At 58.3% G+C, this 20,085-nt stretch overlaps 1 protein-coding gene across 1 annotated transcript; it reads right to left on the bottom strand.

Annotated features, from left to right (window-relative positions):
• Positions 1 to 8,435: 8,435 nt before the first annotated feature.
• Positions 8,436 to 13,800, bottom strand: MYL3 (myosin light chain 3). The gene is made up of 7 exons (XM_045529927.1): positions 13,586 to 13,800; positions 11,420 to 11,447; positions 11,137 to 11,286; positions 9,971 to 10,144; positions 8,930 to 9,007; positions 8,804 to 8,844; positions 8,436 to 8,659 (listed from the first exon to the last, which is right to left on the bottom strand). The coding sequence occupies exons 1-6, from the start codon at positions 13,712 to 13,714 to the stop codon at positions 8,816 to 8,818; spliced, it is 588 nt and encodes a 195-aa protein (XP_045385883.1). The 5' UTR covers positions 13,715 to 13,800; the 3' UTR covers positions 8,436 to 8,659; positions 8,804 to 8,815.
• Positions 13,801 to 20,085: the final 6,285 nt, after the last annotated feature.

Below are 20,085 nucleotides of genomic sequence, written 5' to 3'. Positions count from 1 at the left end.
GAAGCCCCAGGAGCAGCCCTACCCTACCTGCTTGCTCTCCAGCTCCCTTGCTGAAAATTTGCCCTTTGCTGACCACTGAGTTGCTCAGTTATCCACTGTTCCCTGGGCTGCTCTGGGAAGGGATAGACTTGGAGACTTGCGGATAGATGCATGGGGTCCAGCAGCCAGGTAAGGAAGATAAGCATGAGTGAAGACCTGAGCATGTGGGCCTTGTTGGGGGATCATTAGATTTACTAGGAGAGAGGAGAGGTGTCCCGTAAAACCATGAAATGTCAGATCCCCCTCCCCAACTGGTGGACTGGAAGGGCCATGCTGGACCTGGGACCCACTGATGTCCAAATCCCAGGGAGACTGGGGAAGGGAGGACTGAGATGGTGCCAGGGACATAAGGTTGGAAGGGAGGGTGACCACACATGGGGCAGAGGGGTATGTGAAAAACTGGCCAGAGGAAGGGGAGGGCTTGGAGACTGGAAGCAAGGGTGTTCTGCATGGAGAAGGCACCCAGTCGGCGCTCAATAAATGCTTGTGGCAGGATAAGAATGAGGAGATGGTCCCTCTGAGTCAGCCACACCATCTCCCCCTTCTGGGCTTTTGGGGTTAATGTCAGCACGAGGTGCAGTCTGGGGTCAGATGTCAGCACAGAGTTGGGAAAACACCCAGCCCTTCACCCATGCAGACCAGGGGAAGATTGAGAAGAAGCCTCTGGGGAGTAGGGGCACCCCCCAGGGGTCAGGTCAGATGGCCCAGAACCCCTAGCTCCCAGCGGCCCCATCCAGGACCTGTTTCTCATTAGGGGCCCTCTTGCTTCCCCTGCCCACACCCCAACATGAAATGTGCCTCCCTATACTTAATTCATTACACCAGCTGGGTGGGAGGCCCGGCGGGGGAGGGGCATTTTTCCCCTGAGCTCAGACATTCCTCACTTTATTATTCTCCACATTTCAAAGCAGCTGTTGCCTCCCCCAGGGGCCCCCAGCCTAAGCTCAGAGTCCAGAAGGGGCCTCTCCAGGGCTCAGAACGCCAGAGTCTCCAGTACCTCCAAGCCCGTCACAGGAGGGAAGTTGAGGCCCAGAAATGGATGGGGTAGGGCATTCCCCCAACAGTTTGCACCTGAACTTATCCTCCCCTGTGTGCCTGTCACCCTCCCATAACATTGCCTTCCTTGCTCTGTTCACCCCCTGCCCCCCATCCACTTCTACACAGGTGATTTCAGTGGCTCCTCCACAATGCACAGAGACAACCTTTGCCTTCCTGCTCCTGGAGCAGGTGCTAGAAGGATCCTAAGAGTCCCCGCCCTGCTCAGGGCCCTAGCAAACTGAGCCCCCACTGAGCAGGTGGCCATACACAGGGCAAGGCCCATTCCAGAGCAAGAGCTCAACCTGGAAAACAGAAGGGCTGGAGGCAGCCTAGAGGACCACCCGGGGCCAGGCCAGGGGACAAACAGCTCTGGGGACTCAGCTGCAGAGAACAGGGGAGGCCCTGGGCAGATATCTTTCTGCCCCACGTCAGAGAACTGCCCATGCAGAGCTGCCTCAACAGGAGGTGAGATCCCTGTTGCTAGGGGCATTCAAGCAACTAGCAGTTTGGTCAAATTTGCCCTGGAAAAGAGATTGGCCCAGTTATCTGAGGCCCCTTCCTGCCCAAATTTTAGGTCAGAGTCTGGGGCTGGTGGGCACTCCAGATGTAAGGAACTAGAATCCCTCCTCACTCACGGGCAGCTGGGTAAGTCCAGAAGCACAGGCCAAGGCACATGGACAGAAAACCCAGGAACTTGGCCAAGCCCAGAGTAAGACCTGGCCAAGGTGTTTTTCTCGTTGGTTCACTACAGCGTCCTGGCACCTAGCAAAGGGTTGGGAGTGCAATAGATGTGCGGCCACTGTGTACTGGTGAGCTTGGAAAAGACATGCCCCATTCAAGGGTCTCTGGCTAGGGGTTTGGGGAGATATTGATTGCAGCAAACTGTGAAATTTCCACAAAATTTAAAAACTGACTTGTAATGTTTTATGTTGCCAAATAAAGACGTAGAAAACAGCAGCTACCAGCTACCATCATTGTAAACAAAAACATATTCTCAAGGCAAAAGAAAAGTACACAGGATGCAATCTTGGAAGAAAGACAGGCCTCAAAGATGCGTAAATTGGGCTTCATGGAAAACACAACACAGGACTTATTTTTCTCTCATCAAAACTTTCTTAGGTATTGTGATAGGTTGGGCCCTGGGGCTTGGGGATGCCCAGGTGCTTCCAATATCCACCAGGGCAAGAACTTATGCAGTCTTCCTGGCTGGGATTGGTTCCCCTCAGTTTGCACACTCCTCAGGACAGGGTGCTCACTACCTCTCACAGTTAGCTCAGGAGGATGCCATTCTAGAGCACCTTTAAATGGCTTCCAAGTCCACCATGGAAAAGAGGGAGAGAGACCAGGAGCAGGGTGAGATGGCAGAGGTGCTGAGGGGAGGGAAGACAGAAGCTTCCAGACCCAGGGCTCAGGAATGGTGAGGACAAGGGAGTGCTCATGTTTACCTGGACCAAAACATAAAAATCAGAACACTGGCTAAGACCTGAACTTTCCCAGGGGGCACCTGGAAGTCCTCAGTCTGGAGTCCCAGGGTCTTCCAGCTGTCCCATCCCACCCCCAGCAGCCCTCCGCAAAGGCTCTGATGCACCAGTTCGCACCAAGGCCTCAGTAGATACGTGAGGTGCCCAGACCCACAGACCAGAGAAGGGGCCGGAGACCGGATGTGGAACCCCAGGTGTCCTCAGCAGATGGGAGAGGAGGGGGCAGGCAGGGGACCTTCCCAGCCCCGGGCCCAGGCTGCTGAGACTAGAAGGGCCCGCTGGGCGGTCAGGCCTGGGGGGCATCGTGTGCACACACTCACACACAGTCCGCATTCCAGTTGTGCTCTGTCAGCGTTTGGGCAAACCAGAATTGTGCGGCTTGGGGAGGGTGGGGAGCAAGTAACCCCCACACTGGGACTGGTTGGAAGGAACTTGGGAGAACCCCAGGGAGCCACTCTGTGCTGGGTCACCAGGTTCAAGGGCTGGGTCTTCCTGCTGTTCTCTGAGGTGACTGGGTCAGCACTCCCCCGGGTGGGGCTGACCTTGCTCCCAGGCCAGCCCCGTTTTCCCCTCCCCACAACCCTCACTGCCATCCATGGCCTCAGGACGGACCACGGAGCACTGCAGCCTGGCATCCCAAACACCCCCTTATGCAACACGAGGGCCTGCCTGTCACACTGCTGCCCGATTTCTTCAGGGCCCTCCCCCCAGTTTCACACATCCCTCTGTCTGGACCCTTTTACTTCACCCTCTGACGTCTCCTAAGGCTTCATCTGCTTCCTGTCAGCCCCTCTGCTGCTGAGTGCTTGGAGCCCCAAGGTCCAATTTTTCATATCTGGTCTGATTTCTTTCCTTCTTGTGACCTGGCAAAATTTCTGTGCAATGCCTGACTTTTTCAAGATCCTGCCTGACTTCATTCTACCTTGGCATGAACTTCCGGCCTCCCTGACCCCCCACTCCGTGCCATCTAATTCATGTCCCAGTGGTGACCCCAGGATCCCTAGGGACGGTGTCTGGAAGAGAGGATGCAGGGTGTGGCAGGCTGCCAATAGCCCTGGGCGGCCACACAGGGACATCAGAGCAGTGGAAGGACAGTTTGTTCTGGGCCCATCGCAGGCCCAGCTCCCATAATTCTCTGCCCTTTGGGCTCAAGTTCCAGATCTCAAAACTCTGCCCTAAAGCAGTGAGTTCAAAGAGTCCGTTAGAATTTTGTTCCCACAATATCATTGGACCTTCTGAGTTAGGTTCTGCAGTTTCAGGGAGACTGCCCGACCCTGCCTGGGATCCTGACGATGAACTCTGGACTTCGACTATCCCTGACCCTCTGATTCAGCCTGGACCAGGACTAGAGAGGCGGCTATTCCTCCACCTTGGAGAGACCTCAGAGATCAGGCCTCAGGCCAGATGAGGGAAGTGGGGCATAGAAAGACCCCAGAACAGAGCCCATCCTGATGGGGCACGTGACCTGGCACTTCAGGCGTGGATGGAACTGAGCTGTCAGGAGGGCAAACCCCTTGCCCCCTCCCATCCTTTTCACCGGCCACAGGGCCACAGGCTGGACCACCCTGCTTGAAGGGGGAGCTGGGACCAGTGTTTATGCAACTGTGGGGAGGCCACAGCCTGGCTGGTAGTGCTGCCCACCCAGAGCTGGCGCTGACTCAGCAGAGCCCCCCAGCACAGACACACTCAGACATGCATGCAGATACGAGCACACACACAGCAGTAAACCCACATGTGCATGTGCACGGACGAATGGGCACATGCATGCACAGGTATATACACGTGGGCACCTGCACGCTCACAGACACACACACACAGCACACAAGCACAAGCACACACTCGCAGACACGGCTACACAGGCACACATGCATACCTGTGGACATTTGCACACAGGAACACAGAGAAATACACACACATCCCACCCGGCCAGGTGGGAGGGCTCTGAGTAAGGAGAAGGCTCACCTCTGCAGCTGAGTTCCAGCTTCTAGGTACCTCCACCCATGCACTCTGATACCCACAGCCAGTGACCCAAGCCCAGGAACAAGTGGTCAGTAGAGCCACATATAACAGGTAAATGGCCCCAGACTGGCAACGGCTGGAACAGAGGCACATTCCAAACGGAGCTGAGCCTCAACAAGTGGGACCAAACTGCCCCAGCCAGGGCTCATCAGACACAACAGCCCCGGCCCGGCCGTCACCAGCCACCCCCAACCTGTCTCCTCCCAGTCCAAGTCCACACAAGAAGATTGGCAGCGTAGGGGCCACAGAGTGTCATGGGGGGATGTGTGGGATGCTCCCTCCCACCACCAAGCCAAGCACAGTGGGGTGGTAGCTCCCAGGAGCCAGGAGACCTATAAGATGGAAGGTATGTTTGGGGGAGGGCTGGAAGTACTGCAGGGCACCCTGGAAACCAGAGGAGGGGCCGTCATTCTTGAGAGACCAGGACACGTATGCCTGGGGACTGAGACCCAGGTGAACTTGGAGGCAGGGCCACTCGTTGCCTAGAGATGACTGAGAGCAGGTGCAGTCCCTGCTCAGGACTCCAGCTCAAGGTAGGCATCCCCAGGAAGAAAATGCTGGGATCACCCAGTTCCATGCAGACTTGGGAAGGGGCGCTCAGTGGTTCCTGGGCTTGGTGTCCAGGGCTGCCCTGCCCAGTAAGAGTGGTGGAGCCTGATTAGGGCCTGCTCTCCTCTGGGGGGTCCGCAGCCACTATTTGCCCAGGGAGGCTGGCGGAGCCCAGTGAGATCACACATGCACACAAAGACACCCTCCTTGGCTGAGGCCACCATAGCAAGGCCCAGGGACCTCTGTCTCTGTCTCACCTGCCGACAGACTGGGCACCTCTGAGTGCTTCGATGGTAAACTGTGAAAGAAGAGATTGTGGCCCCGGCCCTGAACGAGACCTGGGGCAGGAGTGCACTGAGCTTAGATAAGGAAAGGAACTGAAAGCTTCAAAATCTGCCCGAGAGGCTGAGGCACTTTCAGCACTGGCCTGGAATCTGGCCGCTGTGACTATGGCTCCTGCCAGCACCCTGGGCCAAGCCTGCCTCTGCTTCTCTCTCCCGGCCCCTCCTAACCGGCCTTCCTGCTCCTGCCTGTGCCCCGCACAGTCTATCTCCACACAGCAGCCAGAGCGGCACTGAGAAACAGCAGCACACACCAAGGCCCTCCCACAGCCCTTGGGGCCCCATCACCTCTCTGACACAGCACCTGTCACCTCCCCATCGTACTCTCAGCTCCCATTGCAGGGCCTTCGTGCCCTCTGCAGGGACGTTTTCCCTCAGATGCCCACAGGGCTCCCTGAAGCAGATGCTGAAGTGCCCCACGGGAATGTTGCAGCCTGCCTAGGGGCCCTGCCCACCAGGGACAGAGGGAGTCAGTGCATGGTCTGGTTTCCTCAGCTCTCAGTGGGGCAACGCCACCATCTCCCCAAGGTTCCCAGCAGGGCTGAGACCCCATGTCCACGGTGCCCTCTTCTCCTCGTGCACCTCTTAGGATCTGTCTTCCTCTCCCAGCCTCCTTCCACGCTGCTCTCCCATGCTCCCTGGGGTCACCACCCAGGAACAGTATTTGCAGGTAGTCGTCATACCCAGAGTACTCAGGTGCGTGTCTCAGGGTCTGTTTCTGGGGGTGCCTGGCCTAAAACACTTCATCTCTCCTCTCCTTTTTTCCCCTTTAGTGGTAACTCCCCACCTCCCCTCCCCCGAGCCCCGACCATTCTACTTTCTGTCTGTGAATTTGACTGCTCTAGGAGCCTTATAGAAGTGGACTCATACAGTATTTTTCTTTTTGTGACTGGCTTATTTCACTTAGCCTAATGTCCCTCAAGGTTCATCCACGTCGCAGCAGGTGTCAGAATCTCCTTCCTTTTTAAGGCTGAATAGTATTCCACTGTCTGTATCCACTACATTTTGCTTATCCATTCATCTGTTGATGGCCCCTGCGAATGCTTGTACCTTTCCGCTATTGTGAATAATGCTGCTATGAACATGGGTGTACAGATACCTCTTCAATAACCTACTTTCAATTTTCGGGGGTGTATACCCAGAAATTGAATAGCTGGATCATATGGTCATTCGATTTTTAATCTTTTGAGAAACTGCCATACTGTTTTCCACAGTGGCTACACCATTTTACTTTCCCACCAACAGTACACAAGGGTTCCAATTTCTCCACATCCTTGCCAACACGTGCCACTTTCTGTTGTGGTTGTTTTATAATAGCCATCCTAGTGGGTGTGAAGTGGTACCTCCTTGTGGTTTTGATTTACATTCCCTAATGATGAGTGATGTTGAGCATCTTTCATGTGCTTATTGGCCATTTGCATACCTTCTTTAGAGAAATGTACATTCAAGTCCTTTGTGCATTTTTTAATTGGGTTGTCTGGGGGATTTGGTGAGTCATAGGAGTTCTTTACATGTTCTATTAAATAAATATTATCTCCTCTCCTTTACGTCTTTGCCCAACTATTACCTTCTCAGATAATTCCTGACCTCATTATTTAACATGTCAACTACCTCCCAACTCTCTCTGTCTCTCTGTCTCTCTGTCTCTCTGTCTCTCTCTCTCTGTCTCTCTCTCTGTCTCTCTCTCACACACACACACCTCACAGCCTCCCTGCTTTCAGTTCACCCCATTTGCCATGCTACAGCCGGGACGTGTCTGGGTTGCATGAGCTCTGCAGGGCAGAGGTTTCTACTGCTTTCTCCAGTGCAGTTTCCCATGCCTAGAACAGAGCTGGCCCACAGGTGGTGCTCAGTAAATGCTGACAGAATGAAAGGAAGAAGCAACAGGCTCTCATGGCACACTCACACCCCTCACACATAGTCTCTCCCACCCGCTGCTGGCACCCCCCCCACACACACATGCACGCTCTCCCACGTGCAATCCCGACACGCTCACTCACACACTCAAGACTCCTGCCCCGCACAACACCTCAGGCAGCCTGAGCCATGTAGCCCCTTGAACTCACACTCGCACACCCACAGCCCCTCACAAGCAAACGTGGGAGTGCACCCTGCTGGAGCCGCCCTGGCCTCCTGGTGCTCCTGCCTGTGGGCGGTTTCCTGCCCTGCTGGCCCACTCCGAAACCCCTACCTCTGGGCCTCCAGCCTCTCGGCAGGGCTTTGCTCTTCCTCTCCTCAAGCCTATGTGGCTCCCCTCACTCTTCCCACTGTGCTCCAAGGCCCAGGTGAGGGTCTCTGGCCCAGCGCAGGGTGTGGGAGCAGGGCAGGGGCTGGCAGGGGGCGTGCACCTCCTCCCACCACTTCAGGGATTGCACACTGTCTTCTGCTGAGAAGCCTGGGGCTGAGGAGCCCACCCTTGCCCCAGTGAGGCCTCTGCCTCTGGCCTGGAGCCATGCTGCAGGCAGAGTGCCTCAGTTTCCCCACCTAAGTCAGGGTGAGGGCCAAGGCACTCTGACAGCCACCTATTCCCAGTGTGACTCAGGCAAGACCATTTCCTGTGCTGGACCTCAGCTTCCCCACCGGTGACACAGGTGGCTCTGGGCCAATGCCCTGCAGCCGCCTGATTGCTGAGCATGGAGTAAGACAGCTCAGACAGTGCTCTCAGGCTCCCGGTGCCGTCTGCCTGTTGGGGACACAGCATGGCTGCCATGCACAGAAGGCAGGAGGGGCAAGAGAAAGGGAGGGGGTCCACGCCTCCTCCAGCTCAGCTCCGCTCCAGCGTGTGTCCATGGGCCACAGGATTCACAGGGGTTGGCCAAAGAGAGGCCACAGAGAGGAAAGAAGGATGGAGGGAGAGATGAAAGGGAGGAAGGAGAAAAGAAAGGAAGGAAGGAGGAAAGAAGTAGGAAGGAGGAGGAAGGGAGGAAGGGAGGGAGGGAGGGAGGGAGGGAGAAAGCCAGAAAGGAAGGCAGGCAGGAAGCCATTTATTCATGGGACCCATGGGGTGGGAACAGACATGCAGTCACAGGTAAGCACAGCCCGATGGGGCCAGAGGTGACAACCATGCAGAGAGGTCTGAGGGCTTGCACAGGAGTCTTGAAACGCTCCCCTGCTTCCCACGACTCCAGGCCACTGGTGTCAGCATCACACCCAGGAGAAGAGATGTCCCCAGCACGGCCTGCCCTGGGCTCCCTAAGAGCAAAGGCAGCCGTGGGTTACAGAGGAGGAGGGAGATAGAGGCAGCAGGATGTCAGCTGCACACTGGAGTGGTGGGGACAGGAAGGTGACAGCAGCAGGTGTGGAGGGCACTGGGGGCTCAACTGGGTGGGGGCTCACCTGGGTGAGGGTTCAGCTGGCCATGATGTGCTTCACGAATGCTGGAAAGAAGGGGAGGGTGAGCCGCCAAGGCTGGGCCCGGTCCCAGTGCTCCCTCCCGGGAGCCCCCGCCCTTGCCGCGCCCACCTTCGTAGTTGATGCAGCCGTTGGAGTCCTCTTGCCCCGCCATCAGTTTCTCCACCTCGTCTTCCGTCAGCCGCTCACCTGGCGGGAGCGGGAGGTGAGTCACCGCCGCTGGAAGTGGGACAGGCTGGGGGGACCTGCCGATCCCTGCATGGTGTCTCCACCTCTCCAATGTCCCCCCTACCCTCCGCCAGCATTGCTCACTGCCCTTGACCATCACCCCGACTCCTGAGGCCAGGAGAATCAGTGACCAGAAGGGCGGGGCCTGAGCCTCAGTATCTTGGTGTTTGCATGACCAGTGTGTACCTCTGTCCCCACTAGGCTGCAGGGGCTCCTCCATCAGGAGGAAGCCAGGCCCCACACCCCTCCGGAAGCAGTTGCCTTGGGGCAGCCCTTTGAGGACAGAAGAAGGGCCCAAGGGGTGGAGCTGGGGACCTTGGGGGATGATATGGAGGGGACCAAGAGACTACCTACTGCTCCCTAGACAAGTCTGGCACTTTCCTGCCTTGGTACTTTTGTGTGCTGTGCTGGCTCCCCCATTGGAGTGCCAACAGCAGCTCCCCCACCCCTCGGCCCTAGACACACACACATACACACACACACATACACGCACGCACACACAAAACCCCAGGGACCAGCACAGGCCTGAACACAGTAGGCACTCAATAAATGTTTGCTGCAGAAAGAAGTCACTTTGAGGAGGGGGCCCAACCGAACAGGCACCTGCTGGAGGTGGCGTAAGTGGGAGGGGCACAGGGCCCCACGAAGGTTGGGATGCCCACCCCGTCTGCATGAGACCTACTCGACCGCTTAGTGCTGTGGCCCTGGAATTTGACCTTGGAGCAGTGAACACCAGGAGTTGATCTGGGTGCACCTTCCTGCCCTGCCCCATTCCCAGAGCTGCCCCTGCTGGTTCTGTATTCCCCACCTAAATGATGTCACTCTCTCCATTTCACAGGTGAGACACCGGCCTGGCAGGTGACAGAGCAGTTTCTCCCAGGACGTCCCAAAAGAAGGAGCAGGGGTGGGGGAAGGTGCCCTCACCCAGTGTGGCCAGCACATGGCGGAGCTCGGCGCCCATGACCGTGCCGTTGCCCTCCTTGTCAAAGACCCGCAGCCCCTCCACGAAGTCCTCATAGGTGCCTGTGTCCTTGTTCTTGGAAATGTGCTGGAGCATGGGCAGGAACGTTTCAAAGTCCATCATCTTGGTATTGAGCTCTGCAGAGAGATGGTCCAAGTCCCAGGGCCTAAGGGGTGTGGGCACACCCTTCCCCTGTGCCTTATAATGAGGAGCTGTCATTTGCAAATCATGCCACCACCACAAGGCACAAGTCTGCTGAGAGGTGTTGTTTCCTTGGCCCTCTGCTGTTCACAAAGAGAGTCTGCTGCCGTGCTCCACCACAGGGGCTCTGTCCCGTACCCCTTGTCTACTTTTGTGGAACAGTCCTCCCTTAGTGTCATTTTCTTTTTTTTTTTTTTTTGGTTTTTTTTTTTTTGTTTTTTTTTTTTGAGACAGAGTCTTGCTTTGTTGCCCGGGCTAGAGTGAGTGCCGTGGCATCAGCCTAGCTCACAGCAACCTCAAACTCCTGGGCTTAAGCGATCCTACTGCCTCAGCCTCCCCAGTAGCTGGGACTACAGGCATGCGCCACCATGCCCGGCTAATTTTTTCTATATAGATTTTTAGCTGTCCAAATCATTTCTTTCTATTTTTTTTGGTAGAGGCAGGGTCTCACTCTTGCTCGGGCTGGTCTCGAACTCCTGACCTCGAACGATCCACCCGTCTCGGCCTCCCAGAGTGCTAGGATTACAGGCGTGAGTCACCATGCCCAGCCACCTAGTGTCATTTTCTTACCAACTTCACAGTCCCACCACCTGTGATTAGTCAGGAGTGGCTGGGCCAACTCACAACCCTCCCTGGGACTGGAACCTGTGGGAAGGGCTTGGGTCTCACTCCTCCATAGGTGTCAGTCCCTGTGACCAGGAGGCCTGGTGAATCAGCTTGGGGCCAGATGGCCCAGCAAACCATCACTGTTTGTCGCCATGTCAGCATGGCTCTGAGCAGCCTCAGTGTCCTCATGGAGACAATGGAAGGGTGTCAGGAAAGGACACAGCAGGCAGGTCCTCGTGCTGTCCCACCACTGATGGCAGCCCACCCTGGCAGTCTCCCCGGGGACTGGTGCTAACGGGGGCTCTCAGGCAGGGGGTACTACCTTCCTGTCTGGGCTTCCCCAGGACGCGGAGCACCTCCGCCTGTGTGGGGTTCTGGCCCAGCGCCCGCAGGACATCCCCACACTGCCCGTACGTGATCTTCATCTCACACTTGGGTGTGCGGTCGAACAGCATGAAGGCTTCCTTGAACTCTGCCAGGAGAGGGCAGTGAGCTTCGACACTCCCGAGTGAGCCCACCTCACTCCCCTGACACCAGGGCTCCCCCCTCAGGCCAGGGAACCATAGCCCAACCCTGCAACCCCTGGGCTCCAGACTGCTGCTCACCTTCAATCTGCTCTGGTGTGAACTCGATCTGAAAAGAGACCCCAAAGACTTGAGTGCCAGGCTCAAAGCATGGGGCCAAGCCTCTTCCTGGTCACTCCATGGCCAGCCCAGGCCCCAGCTCCTCAGCTGTCCCAGCCTGTCCCACTCCAGCATCCCAGCCTCCACCACCTAGGACCTCCTGTGGTCCACCCAGACACCCTCCTGCCTCCTTAACCCCCACCCCCACCCAATCTGAAGGCCTTGAGCTTGTGCCCTCCCAGACCCTGATGCCTGGCGGGCCATGGCTGGGTAGTGGCGAGGAGGGCGGCCTGGCTCCCCAAGGCCTCAGTCCAGGGTGGGCCTTACCTGATGCTCCTGGTTCTAGACAGATGTGCCTTAAGCCATAAGACCTGACCCCACTAGCTTTGCCCGGGACCCAGTGGGCAGGACTGTCAGCATGAGGGGTGTGGGAGGCCTTGCGGTGGCAGGAGGAGGGAGGGTGTGGGTGCAGGCCAGAGGGCTTGTGGCAGCACAGCTTGGGGGGGTGTGCATACATGTGTGCATGTGTGTTCACATGAGTGTGCATGTGCATGTGTCTACATGTGTCCACCCACACAGAGCCCCGGGGCCCCTGGAGGCTGGGCACAGCCACTCACGCACCCTGTCTGTGGGCCCCAGTGTAGCCCCCACAACACAGCAGAGCGTGGGGCCTGAGTGATGCTGGCCACATATTTGCTGAGGCCACGCTGGAGCCACCCTGAGGTGAGCAGGCCTCCTGGACCCCATGTCCCCCTCCTCACCCGATTCCAGATCTATTTTTATCATTGCAGTCATGCGCCCCAAGGTCAAGGCCACACAAGGGAAAGGAGCAGGAGGAGGGGGCGTGACTGGTGCCTCTCCCATTGCTGAGCCCTGGGAGCCCTGCCCACCCCGCAGTGCGCCCTGCCTTCTGGCTCAAGCCAGCGCTGGGAAGAAGTTGTTGACTCTCTCCCTCCAGAATACCTGCTGAGATTAAGGTCCCTGGGCTCCCAGCAAAGGCCCCCTGTCCTTCACGTGCCAGCTTGAGGGGGCACAGGAGGGGCCTCATTATCCCTGCCTCTCCGAGGGGGGTCTGTGCCACCCTCAGACTGCCATGGGCCCCGGGGTGGCTGAGGGACAGGGAGCCACCTCTGAGTAACATGCTCTGAATGGTCCCCATCAACCCTGCAAGGGGGGCTCATCGCCCCGTCTCACAGCTGAGGAGACCAAGCCTCCTCAGAGCGGCAAAGGGGCTTGGCCAACGAGAGGGGGCAGACCTGGGATTTGGACCCTTGGCTCAAGGGACACAGGTAGGTGCCTCCGGGAAGAGCTCATGAACAGGAGGCACATGTGAACAGCTGGCATGAGGGGTTGGGGATGGCCCCACAGGGCCCCTCAGGAGGCAGCAGGGCAGCGTGGCTGGTGGCCAGCCAAGAACAGGGAGCAGGCAGGACGCAGGCGTGCCGCTATGCAGATGCCACAGGTGGGAGTCATGGCTCCCTCCAAGTTTAGACTCTGGGCAAGACTTCCTAGTGGGGGGTGGGGATGCTCCTGAGGCCACTGGGCATAGCTCCACCACCGGCTTCCTACGTGGCTTTTGGGATGTCCCTACCCAGCCTGTGCCTCAATTTCCCCACTTACAAGCTGAGGCCCAGGAGCTCTGGGCTCAAAGACCTTGAGGGGGTGAGTGTGACCCAGCCTGGGCAGGGGCCCCACTTCCCCTTACTCCCCACCCTATCCACCCTTGGGGACTTGGCATGAACTTGGGACCCCTCAGCCGGACAAGGAAGATCCCTGTCTGGTTACAGGGGGTAGGGGGACAGCTAACCGCAAGGATGTGAGGTCCAGGAAGAAGGGCAAGCGAGAGTCAGTTTCCAAAACCACCAAAAAGACATTCCCTTCAAACCCCAGTCCAGAGTCCTCCCTGTGAGTGCACTGGGCTCTCAGTAGCACCAGGGGAGTCCTGCCTAAGGTCTGACCACCATCTCTCCTGCTATAGTCCCCCTGACGCCTGAAGCAAGCAGAGCTTGTCTGACCCCTGCACAGAAGCTTCCGGCTTTAGCTCAGTCAGTGCTCACTTCTGGAGCCTGACGGGCCACTGGGTAGGTCTACTCTGGGATGCACTCACCTGCCCAGCCCCTCCTGCCACAACCCGGCTCCCACACCCACCTTGATCTTGGAGGCATCAAACTCAACCTCCTTTGGGCGCTCCGGCTGAGGTGGGGGTGCGGGAGCTGGAGCTGCCTTGGGGGCTGCCTTGGCCTCATCCTTCTTGGGATCTGGCTTTTTGGGGGCCATGGGGGCTATAAGCACAGAGAGGGCTGTGGAGAGAAGGGTGCAGACAGCGGGGTAGGTGAGCCGCTGTGCCCAGTCCTTTATCCTGCCTGGACACCTCATGACCCCAGCCCCACCCCTACAGTGCACAATAGGGACAGGGCCATAAAAGGATATTGGCTCGGCTCAGGGGCTATTTTGGGGTCTGGGGAAGGCATTGTTCAGGCTCAGGAATGGGTGGGGGAGGGGGGCTCTCCATTCCTCCCAATCACCTGTTGGAGAGAGGGAGGAGGAGAGGGGGACAAAGGCCACTGCTCAACACACACATACGCACACACTCATGTGCACACGCACACATACCAACACAGGGGCCCTGCCGCCTCTCAGCAGGTTAATAAATCGAACAGGTGTAGAAGCCTGGCCCAAGTGTGTGTTGCATGCTATGTTGGGGGCACAAGGACTAGAATTACCCAAGGACATCTCTTGAGTTAAACTTCCCATCTATGCATCCAATGACCCTGTGTCTGCGTCCGTGTCCATGGTGGGGCAGGGGGGAGGCTGGCACGTATCTGTGGGGGGGGGTCTCTGTGTGTCTCTGTGTGTGGAAGGGGTCTGTGTGCATCCCTGCGTGTTGTCTGGGTGCCTTTAGGCACGTGGGGCTCTGTGTGTGCCGTGTCTGTGTCTACATGGGGCATGGTGTTGTCCCTGGGTCCGTATCCGGGTGTTTACAAGTGTGCGTCTGTGTGTGTCTATGTGAGTGTGCTGCGGGTGGTGCCTCTGTGTGTTTATGTCTGGGTGTTTACATGTCTCTGTGTGCGTCTGGTCGTGGCCGGCAGCTGCAGCCCTAGCTGCGGGTCCAGGGATCTCCGGGAACACCCCAAGGGGCAACAGAACAGTGCTGCTCCCTCAAGCGCAGTCACCCCAGGCCAGTTCAGCAGCTCGGGCCCCCACAGCCTCCCTCCGCAGTGCCTGGCCGTGAGGCTGGCTTCTCAGGTTTCAGCCGGCTTCCTGCTGCCCCTGCCTACAGCTCCAGTGACCCACCTTTCCCACATGCCCAGGGGCCTGGCCACCCCCCCCACTGTACCCCCTGCCAGAGTGCCCTTGCCCCTCCTCCGCTTGGCACTTTCAAACGTCCACTGTGGCCTGTTCCAGCAAGGTTTCTCTCATGCTGTTCCACAGCCCCACGCCTCCCTCTGCCGACTCTCTGGCGGGGCCCCTGAGAGGGTCCTCATCTCTGAGGGACCCCTAGGTGCCAAGCAGGGTTTGCGCCTGGTGTCAGCCCTCGGCGGATGGCAGTGACAGAGTCAGCCTGGCTGGGCCGCCATTTGGGGAGGTGGAAAGGCTGAGGTGGCGTGAGGCTGCTCCGACACAGGACACCCAGAACGGGGACATCTTGCAAACACATTGGGCTCTGCTGCTTGCCCAGTGTCTGTGTCTACGGGGTGGGAAGGAGGTGTTCCTGGTTATTTTTAAGTGCCTGGAGCCTTTGATAGAAACTTCAGAGGCAGTGCCCACCCCCACTCCCCGAGGGACTTCCCTGGTGTGGAGAGGGCTGCAGCCCAAGCTTGAGAGGATTCCCCGGGGCCTCTACCTGGGGCACCCCCACCTTCCTCCTGCTGGGCCCAGTCCCTCTCATCCTGTCACTCAGCCTCATGGTGAGGGGACAGCAGTCCAGGCCTGGGGCTGGGCCCCTCCTGGCCAGAACACATTCCTCCCCTCATCTGGAGGGCAGAACACCCCACATCTGGAAATCTGACAACATCCGGGGCTTTGGGGGGGGCAAGTTTTTCACTTTTCTTCCATATGTTTGGCAACAGTATTGAGAGAGAAAGGGGTGGGGGGAGGGTCGGCAGAGACGAGCCAGGAATACCACCAGAGGAGAAGACAGCAAGAGGGGGACACACAGAGAAAGGCCCCCAGGTGGCCCCATTGCCCAAGCCTGCTGACCCCCTGGACAAAAGTCACACGGGAGCCCCCACCCACCCATAGCCAACAAGACCAATTTCCTTTCATCCATCATGGGGGAAACCGAGGCCCAGGGCAGAGGACATACCCAGGGTCCCCTCCCCCATCCCATTTCTTTCATCCCCCCACAACTGCTCTCCCTTCAAAACCACCCAACAGCTGCTCAAACAGGGTAAGTCAGTGACATGAGTGTCCCGGGCCTCGGTTTCCGGGTCTGTGCTCTGGGGTGGGCAGGCTCATGCAGCCAGCCAGAGCCACACCGTGCCACCTTCCCCTGCCTGTGTGTGGCAGGGTGGAGGGAATGGTTGGTCCGCTTCCCTCACGCACAGGGCAGATGTCTTGCCTTCAGGACAGGGTGCACAGAGCCACCCTCAGTGCCTCACCAGGGCCCAGATCAAGGCTGGGGCTGGGACTTCAACTGTCTGAGCTCAGACTCCGGGCATGCCCCTGCTGGCCTCCCAGAGCAACGGTGCCCAGAGCTCACCCACAGGACGACCTTCAAACTATAACGAACACCCCGCCCCTAGCAGGGACTCTGTGGGGATCAGCCAGAGCCCTCCCAGGGCCTGCGCCTTTACTGCCAGTGGGACAAGGCAGGGTGCGAGCAGGCGTGCACAGGTGGACAGGGCATGGGGGCCGCGGCAGGGAGGGGCGGGTGGCAGCGGGCAGTGAGGACAGACCACACCACGGCTTGCTACTCACCTCTCTCCTAGGTCCCAGTCTGAGCTTCATGCCCTTCAGGAACGGCTGCCGAGCAAGCAAGATCCTGGCAGGACCTGCACAGCCTGGATCCTACCCGTTTCGGCTCCCCCAGCCCTGATGCCTGAGTTGTGGCCCAGTCTGCTGCAGACTCGCTCATGCCATGTTCCGGAGCCCTGTCAGGGCAGCCACCTAACTGCCCCCTCCCCCAGCCAAGGGGGATGCAGGGGAGGATGTGGGCCCTGACTTCAAAGGGGCCTGTGGATTGAGGCAGGAGACCCCTGGCCACACTGGCCTCCTTCCTGGTGCTGTCTAGGCCTGCATGCCTTTGAACAGGCTGTTTCTTCCCCTTTGGACGCTGTCGGGACTCTGGTCTCAGTGAGTGTCACCTCTTCTGAGACGCCTGCTCAGACCACCCTGGGCCTGCTCTCTGCCCTGTCCCTGTCCCTAACCCCTCATCCCTGTGCCCACTAAAATGAGCTTGTTTCTTTGTTCTCTGGTCTCTTCTGTGTGTCCTCCCTCCCATAAGTGTCAGCCATCACAGGACTGTTTTGTTCGACCACAGCTATATATCCCCAGGACCTGGAACACAGTAAATACTGAGTGAACAAATGCCCCAAATATCTCAGCTTACCCATCTCTCACAGGGCGATTGAGACCCGTTGCCAAACCCCATCCCTGGAGTGGGGTGAGGGGAGATAGGGGGATTTGCTGCCTGATTGATAGGCGCTCTGGTGATGCAGAGGGCACCCTGGGACAGCAGTGCAGCAGCAGCTGCCCCCAAGCCCACCGGCAACCTCTCCACGCCCACCTCGATTCCGGCCTGCTCTTCACGGCCTGAGGAGGAACTTGACCATGACTGGCCAGCAGGGGGCGTAGAAGGGATGGGAACGGACATTTGCTTCCTGGACCTGAACTCTAGAACCCAGGGTCCCAACCCAGACCCTAGATCTGGAAACTGGAAACCCAAACCCAGACCCCAGACTCAGATCACACAGTCTGAACCCCAAACTCAGAACCCAGAACCCAAAGTCTAGGACTACACCCCACACTGGGGACCCAGACCCAGATTCTGGCACTGAAACCTTGAACCCAGACTCCAAAACCCAGGATGCCAAACTCAGACCTTAAACCCAGACTCCAGATCCTAGAGCCCAGCCTCAGGACACAGGATTCTAAACGCAGATCCCAGATCTAGGATTCAAGACCTAGGACTCAGGACTTAGGACTCTAAACCCAGACTTCAGGACCATAAACCCAACCCAAACCCCAGATCCAGGACAGGAGCTGGTGGTTTTCCAGATCTGCGCGGACTGTTGCCCTGTATGGACAAGGGCAGGGTAGGGGCAAGGGGTAAACTCTTGGCAAGCAGCGAGGTGGGTGCTTGGCAGCCCTCCCTGACAGTTTTCAGAAGGGCATGAGGAATGTCCCTCATCCCGTCAGAGCCAATTTGGGGAGCTCAGAATATGGTTGCCACGTGGAAGAGCTTGTGGGGAGGTGAGGCCTGGCCGTCCCTTGGGCCCAAGAGCCAGAAGCAGGGGAAGAGGGTCGGGTTCCCCACGTGCCCTTGTCCCCTGGGCCACAGGCTCCGCAGGCTGCCCTGGCCCGCCCCTCCTGGCCCACAGCCTCTGGGCTGGGACGCAGGCCCACACTTCCCGGAGGAGTCGAGAACGCAGCCTGGGCCAGACCCACAGCCTTAGAAGTAGGTCAAATGTTGCCGCGCAGCAGGTCCTGGGGACCCTGTCCTGATGTGGGCTGGCCCATGGGCTGCAGCTCACTCACCAGGGCACACGTGTGTCCACATATATGTGAACTCACCACCACACGCTGGGTGTCCATGAACACAGATCCCACACGGGGCCCCTAGGTCTCTACCCAGTTGCACCAGTAGGGGTACCATGGCCCCAGGGAGGGCAAAGGCCGCCCGGCAACTCTGACTAGAGGTGGCATGAGGCAGGCACGAGGACCAGGAGAAGATGAATTTCTGCATCATCCCACAGAACTGGAGCCGTGGGTGAAAGTCTGACTCCAAGGAGGACTTCCCAGCAAGGCTGCTCTGCCACCAACAGGATGTGGCCCGCTTCCCGGAGGCACAGCTCAGGACCTTGAAAGATGGGAAAGAGTGTCCAAGGGGGAGGCAGGAGACTCCCCATGCTCTTGTGACCCAGCTTGGTCCCTGCTCCTCTTGGCCTCAGTTTCCCCACCTGTACAATGGCCACAGGTGGGGCAAGGTGATCTTAGGTTCAGAGGACAGCCTCTGCCCCGAGACCCAGCCCATCCCCACTACCCCCACACCACACACAGACGACTCTGTCCTCGGGCAGGCCAAACACAACCCTCAGGCCCCTCCCTCTACCCACTGTGCTGACGGGGACCAGATGCTCCAACCTTGTGGTTCTAGGGGTGGGGGTGGCAGGGCCCAGCGGGCTGGCAGGCAAACCCTGGGTTTGGCCCAGGGACCTATAATCAGCTCCTGGCCCTCTGATCCTGGCCCAGGACTGACGCTTGGGGCTGTGGTGTCCTGGCCGGCTGTGGCCACGGCCGCTATATTTGGGAGCCCAATTCAGCATGAGGGAGGGGTGGGCAGGCAGCAGCCTCCAAGGACCAGGGCCTCATGGAGGACGGTATGGGGACAGCATTGGCCAGATTTGGTCCGTTGTGGAAGGTGGACACGGCCCTGACTTCAGGGCCATAGTCTCTCCTCAAGAGCCTGGACAGGGGGGCATTAGCCCTGCCCTTAGTGACTAGTCTAAGGAGGGGACTGAAATTGTGTCTGGGAATATTGAACCCCTTATTTGGCCCAAAAAGTCAGAATGCCAACTGGGGTGTGCCTTCTGAGTGCATGAAGAGGGGTGGGGGCTGTTGAGGGTGCATGGGGGACAGAAAAAAGGCTCTTGAGGGGTGAGGTTTGGGGTAGAGGGGTCTGGGATGGGGGTGCCCACATGCTGGTCAAGGGAGCCCAGAAAACAAAGGCCGTGGGCAGCAGGAAGAGGGCACGGAGTGAGGTGTGGCCCTGAGCCCCAACTCCCCAGCTCTGCCTGCTGCTCCAGCTTCCGGACAGGGGCCCCGCCCCTCCCCCCAGCATGGCCTGTGGCCTCCCTGAACTGCTCTGGACATTCCCTGCCACTGGGCCAAACCCTGTACTCTCCCACCAGCAGTTTCCCAAAGAGCAAATATTTATTGTCCTTGGAAGAAAAAAAAAGAGTCCCCTTTTAGGATAGGGGTCTGGGAGCTGCTACTAAGGTTTGCAGGGGCTCAGCAGCGGCCTGAAATGACCAGAAACCCCACCTGGACAGGCTGAGGGAGGGGGAAGGAGGGTGCTCGCGACGTGAGCGGCCTGGGAGGAGAGGGCGGGTGGCTGCCCCAGGCTGCTGGGCTCTGCCCCACTCTTTGGGCCACACTCTTTGCTCCCCTTGCCTCCATTTCCCCAAGGTGTCTCCAGAACAGCTCTGAGGGGACACAGACACTGCCACGTGAAGCATGAACATGTGTGTGACTGTGGGGGGGTGTGGTTTATGTGTGTGTGACCATGGGCACGAGGATGGGGCCACATGCCCGCTTGTGTGGGAATGTGTAATCTTGTGTGCTTACGTGTGTCACCGTGAGCATTAGGCTGTGACCACGCGTGGGTATGAGCATGCCTGGGTGCTCCCAGCTCTGTGTGCGTGTCTGTCTGTGAGCCTGTTCATCTGTTGGCATGGGCGGGGCGGGGGCCTGTGGACACAACCTCT

Source organism: Lemur catta, chromosome 18 (assembly GCF_020740605.2).
Source record: "Lemur catta isolate mLemCat1 chromosome 18, mLemCat1.pri, whole genome shotgun sequence".
NCBI lineage: Eukaryota > Metazoa > Chordata > Mammalia > Primates > Lemuridae > Lemur > Lemur catta.
This window is presented reverse-complemented; position numbering and strand designations above follow the sequence as displayed.